The sequence below is a fragment of the Oncorhynchus nerka genome, linkage group LG4 (genome assembly GCF_034236695.1).
Source record: "Oncorhynchus nerka isolate Pitt River linkage group LG4, Oner_Uvic_2.0, whole genome shotgun sequence".
NCBI lineage: Eukaryota > Metazoa > Chordata > Actinopteri > Salmoniformes > Salmonidae > Oncorhynchus > Oncorhynchus nerka.
The window spans coordinates 41,857,505-41,863,418 of NC_088399.1; the positions used below are offsets into that span (position 1 = coordinate 41,857,505).

General features: G+C 42.0%; 1 protein-coding gene across 1 annotated transcript; it reads right to left on the reverse strand.

Moving 5' to 3' along the window:
- Window positions 1-444: 444 nt before the first annotated feature.
- On the reverse strand, window positions 445-2,837 carry LOC135571252 (pleckstrin homology domain-containing family G member 2-like). The gene is made up of 2 exons (XM_065017035.1): window positions 2,626-2,837; window positions 445-1,918 (listed from the first exon to the last, which is right to left on the reverse strand). Exons 1-2 carry the CDS (start codon window positions 2,717-2,719, stop codon window positions 1,698-1,700), a joined length of 315 nt encoding a protein of 104 aa, XP_064873107.1. The 5' UTR covers window positions 2,720-2,837; the 3' UTR covers window positions 445-1,697.
- Window positions 2,838-5,914: the final 3,077 nt, after the last annotated feature.

Here is a 5,914-nt window from a genome sequence, read left to right on the forward strand (position 1 = left end):
CTTTATACCGGTATGCATCATTTTAATAGCAGGACACTGTTATGTCCATTATCGCTCTGAAGAGTATGAATTATGCTCTTTGAAAATGCTTATGGCGCTGGGCTTGAACAAAACAACTGCATAACCTTGTGGATCGTCAAGAGCAATTATTACCTCCTGATTACAAACGGCAAACTGCTGAGAAACACCTGCAAAATGCAAAGTTATTAGAGTACAAAATGCTTAAGAGAAACGACAGACATGTTTACAAATCTGAAATTGGATAGGTGCTCTAAACCTTTGAAAACAAACCTTTAGCTACAAATGTCCTAAGTAATGCTGGCTACCACCCGGTTACTCAACCGTGCACCTTAGAGGCTGCTTCCCTATGTACTGTAGACATAGAACACTGGTCACTTTAATAATGGAACACTGGTCACTTTAATAATGGAACACTGGTCACTTTAATAATGTTTGCATTGTACACAGCTGTCCAACTCCAATCAAAGAGCACACGCATCCACATTTATAAATGGAAGTATAAATATGAAAACAGGAGGGAGAACGCACAGATTTGGAACAAACCATGTATTTTAAGTATTGATAGTGTGCAAAGTACCAAGTTTACTGCGTGCATTTGAATTGGCATAAGTCGTTTATCAGTTCCACATGTCAGTTCTGACATGTCATGTCAGTTCCAGCTTGCATTTCTCCATCACAGGCGCATTCCCACAATCTGCCACTCTGCCATGAAGCACTGTGTCCCTAGACAGTACTGTAGGGATGGCGTGCATCTCACGGATGAGGCCACTGACCTCTTCCTTGAGAGTATGGGAGCTGGTGTCTCCTCCGTTCTAACAAGACGCACTCAGTAGTACAAACCACCACACTCCCTGCCACTCCACAAACCCAAAGGCTCCTAAGAGCCACCTAATACATGAAACTAAGTGTTAGTGTATGTGTGTTAGTAGGGGGCTGTCAAAACTATAAACAAGTTCATTTTCCAAATGTATCCTCCAGGAGGCTAACCCACAATCGTCAGATATAGAGGCGGTACCTCTAGCCATTACAGTACAAACCCTGCAGTTAAAACGGATTTTGACAGAACATTTAAATGAACAGTATTGAAGCGTTCGTTCCCAAAACTATTTTGTTTGTTTATTTCTCTTGCTTGGTTAAAATACAATAGTCTAAAACAGTTGATTTGTTAAAAACAGACATTTAATCACGTAGCTAACCAAGTTAGCAAGAATGCCATTTTCTATTGACTGCGCACAGCATGGCACACAATTTAAGCAAGCAGAGAGGCTGTTAGATTAATCTGGTTCTATGGCCCGTCACATTGTTGGGCGAAAGCGGGGATGGAAGGCAGATAAAATGTTTTTATCAAAAGCAATCACTTTTGCACGTGAAAACACAGAATCCTGCTCATTACTAGAAATGCTTAATTATGTCACTTTTGTTTTGAGACGACTTCGCTGTCGGACAGGGTGGGCACCTGGATCACATCTGGGCTGTCGGACAGGGTGGGCACCTGGATCACATCTGGGCTGTCGGCAGAGTGGGCACCTGGATCACATCTGGGCTGTCGGACAGGGTGGGCACCTGGATCACATCTGGGCTGTCGGACAGAGTGGGAACCTGGATCACATCTGGGCTGTCGGACAGGGTGGGCACCTGGATCACATCTGGGCTGTCGGACAGGGTGGGCACCTGGATCACATCTGGGCTGTCGGCAGAGTGGGCACCTGGATCACATCTGGGCTGTCGGACAGGGTGGGCACCTGGATCACATCTGGGCTGTCGGACAGAGTGGGAACCTGGATCACATCTGGGCTGTCGGACAGGGTGGGCACCTGGATCACATCTGGGCTGTCGGACAGAGTGGGAACCTGGATCACATCTGGGCTGTCGGACAGAGTGGGCACCTGGATCACATCTGTTCGGTTCCAAATAGAATATGATCAACTTTCAGCCGGTGTTAAACACACCTACATGGGTGCCCGGATGAGATTAATCAAACCCCCTCAATGATTCTGATGTTGTTTTACCTGGGTGCACCTAGCTGCAGCGCCCACAACCCCTGACTACTTTTTACTTGTTGAAGGCAACTTCAGATTTTCTAGGAACACCCTGAAAAGTAACTTGACACTGTGTTACTCAGTTAGCACAAATGTGGTTTATAATCATGTCAAGGCAGGAGAAGGGGCGTATGACGGTAGTCAGTTGTCAGCAAACTGACAATATTGAAATGTCCATGTTAGATATGCTTAGCTAGCCAGTCTAATAACGGTAACTAACTCACTTTTGTACATTGCACTGGTCTGTACAATTGACCTTATTTTAGTGCCCAAAAAACGTAATACTTCCAGATCAACTGAAATATCAATACCATTGTAAAGCACAATTTCTCCCCTTTCCAGATAAATCCACGACGAGACCTTCATGATGCCTGTCTCTGCATGATTGAAGAAGGCAATGAGCTCTGTCGGGTATTTTTTTAAATGGAGGGTGGGCAAGCGAAACCTACTGCGTGATAGTGAAGGGGGAGATATGTTGTGTGGGGAAACAGCTATTTTCACCCGATCTGTCTCTAAAATGTAAATAAAACACTATAAAGAGTTGATATAATGTGTCATTGCATACCTATTTGAAGGTTTGTGTCGAATTTGAATCTGGTTTTTAGGGCGGCTATCTTCAGAAGTAAACGGCGGCTTTTGAGAGTCACGGTGGTTTGCATTGATGACGCAAAAAAATGTATGCATTCAGTTGCACAATTGACTAGGTATCCCCCTTACCCTGACCCCTTTCTTGTTTTCAATGTGCGAGAGAAGGGCTGCCCCTGGTGAGTTGCTCAATGCATTCCGAACGTTATGTAGTGACATGTGCCGTACGTTACGTAGTGACACGTTACACCGCGCCAGAGGTGTCCGTTTTTTCATATTTTCTCGAATACTATTAGTCCATTACCATGTCAATCAACGCTGAATCGAAACTTAGTTCACACCCCGGATTTTGATGCAACACAAGTCACTACAGCCTCATTTAGTTTTCATTGCAGCCTCGTTTGAGTGCTGCGGTTGTGCAAATTTGTACGGAATGGGGTTAGTCACCGTTACAGATCAATAACATTTGTGGGGTGATTAAATTGTGTATTGTTGTGTTTTGTTGTAGATGGTACAGAATCTGATTCCACCAACATACGCCTCCAACCCCTAGCTCCAGAACCAGCTCATTCTTCTCTCTGCAGATTCTCAAGACACAATACAAAGACTACAAAATTGCCCTGCAAAGGGCTACTATTGACAAGAATAACCTGTCAAAGTCAATGGGCAGGGGGAGGTTTACAGACAGTTATTTGAGAAGAGGAAGGGGTTTTTGGTTGTGCAGGGTTGTGCTTAGACAGTAAATGCATTGTTGTGTATGAGAGCGATTAAGGTGCCATTTCTCCTCAATCTCCCATATACAACAATTCATACTTTGTAAGAACTGCCTTCCTCAGACTTGTTATACCTTCTTTAGCCCCCCAGCCCATTCACTTTGTTGACTGATCGTTCCTCTCAAAAGCATCTCACAATATCCCCTCATTGTCCCGAAACAATACGCTAGCTGGTCCCATTCAGTTGATACCTTTATTAACAAAGGTGATTTGCCCTATGTCCCTTTCACAAAAAGTGTAAAATGCGAACACCACGACCATGTCTTTCCAGGAGATGTGCAGTACCAGCAAATATTTAGCTAGAGGACCAAACAGTTGGTGGTTAAGAAGCCATACACCACTTTTGGCAGAGTCTTGTCCAGCTGGCTGTTCACCGCAGACAGGACAAGCCCAACACCATAAGCATAAAGAGTCTCAGCTTCCCCAACCCACCATGCTGAACACCATTGCCAGGGTATCGAAGCCGGATAAAGGACTATAGCTGTGTTTACAAAGGAAGCCCAATTCTGACATTTATTTTCACTAATTGTTTTTTTGAACAATCAGATCAGTTCTGAAAAAGATCTGATGTGATTAAGACCAATTAGTAGAAAAAAGATCAGAATTGGGCTGCCTGTGTAAAAGCAGCCAGTTTGGCTCAGCATAAGACCATGTAGAACAGGGATCTCCTGTAGGTTTTCGCTCCAACCTCAGTTGTAATTAAGCTGGTTAATCTTATCAACCAGCTAATTATTAGAATCAAGTGGGCTAGATTAGGGTTGGAGTGAAAATCTACAGGATGGTAGCTCTCCAGGAACAGGGTTGGAGAGCCCTGATGTAGAACCACCATCAAATAAATATGGATATTTTCCATCAATCTTTGAAATTTGTCTGCCCTTATTGATTCACAGAAGATATTTATATAAACTGTAAAAGGCTCTGTAGCATCAAACAGATGCTAGACGTTCAGATATCCAAAGAATGTTTGTTTATTTGTCAAAAACTATAATACAGGGGAGTGTACACTATTTAATGCTAACTCAAGAGAACTGGGTATTCAACAAGAATGATATATGGTAAAATTAACATGCAAAAAAAGTGTATGAATGGTGTAGCACAGTTCAGTGTGTCTGAATGTGTCTCATATGTAGAGACACACAAGTGCAGAGAACTGTAGCTTCAGATTGTTACACCAGATAATGTGATTTACCCAAAGATTTGCCGACATCTTGTCTATTTCAAGTCTTCTTTCATTGATCGAGACAGGTGGGTGTCCACCCCAAAGTGCTGCATGTCATGATGACATGACCAACATATTGTTGGATTACTTTATGGAGCTAAAAAAGTATTTATTTTTTATAACGGAGCATTTTCTAAATGCAAGCTGACCCACTGCAACTGGACAGAGACATTTTATGAGACTCTTGTACCCCAGAATCGAGGATGAAGATGGCATCGCTAAGGTTGGTCAAATTCGCTGTGCTAAACAGTACTTATCTTGTAATTCCCAGTAATGTAAACACAAAATCTTTGGTTAAATCACATTATCTGGTGTAACAATCTGTAGCTAAGAGAACTGGCGATAGGCAGATGATGGGAGAGGTGGTCATGATGAAATTGCCATTCCAATGAAACATACAGCATTTTCAGGGAATACTTGTAAAGTTGTGGGAGGAGTGTTGTCATGATCAAACTGACATTCAGCTCCTCATGAGTCATCCGCTTGAAATCGGGCATAATGTCTAATCGCTCGATAGGGATACAGTTCAAAGGATAAGCTTGCTACACATACAGGCAAAGGAATTCTATTTCTGTATCTAGAATCCCAGGCAACACACGGTATCGTCTCTAAGACAAAAAAAACGAAGCGATTCAACTATATTGTACAGTTTGAACATGAGGTTGAACCGTGCCAGCATAACATCAACATTAGGGTAGACTAGTTGAACATGCATACAGTACATGTGCACAGGCAGAGAGATTACATTTACAATAATATCTAGCCTAATAGAAAGAGATATGGCATAACCCTCAACCTTTGCACAGGGACCAGACTGTACAAATTAGCCTAGGTAGGTAATTTGTAAGCTGTATATGTTACCGCCAATGCTAAGATGTACCATTACATTAGGTTTATTAAAATAGAACCCCAGAGCTGTTACAGTGCCATCAGAAAGTATTCATACCCCTTGACTTATTACACATTTTGTGTTACAGCCTGAATTCTAAATGGATTACATTTATTTCATTTTCTCACCCATTTACACACACAATACCCCATAACAACGTTTATTTTTTATTGAAATTAAATACATAAGTATTCATAAGTATTCGACCCCCTAAGTCAATACATGTTAGAATCACCTTTGGCAGTGATAAGAACTTTGCACACCTGGATTGTACAATATTTCAACATTATTCTTTAAAAAATTATTCAAGCTCTGCCAAGTTGGTTGTTGATCATCGCTAGACAGCGATTTAATTCTTACCCTAGATTTTCAAGCCAATACTTTAACT

What these genes read in the sequence shown, in the direction of transcription:
- LOC135571252 (XM_065017035.1), bottom strand. Translation starts at nt 2,719, where the DNA reads ATGCAAACCACCGTGACTCTCAAAAGCCGCCGTTTACTTCTGAAGATA. An exon ending in CGACACAAACCTTCAAATAG is followed by an intron (nt 1,919 to 2,625) that starts GTATGCAATGAC and finishes GGAACCGAACAG; the next exon opens with ATGTGATCCAGGTGCCCACT.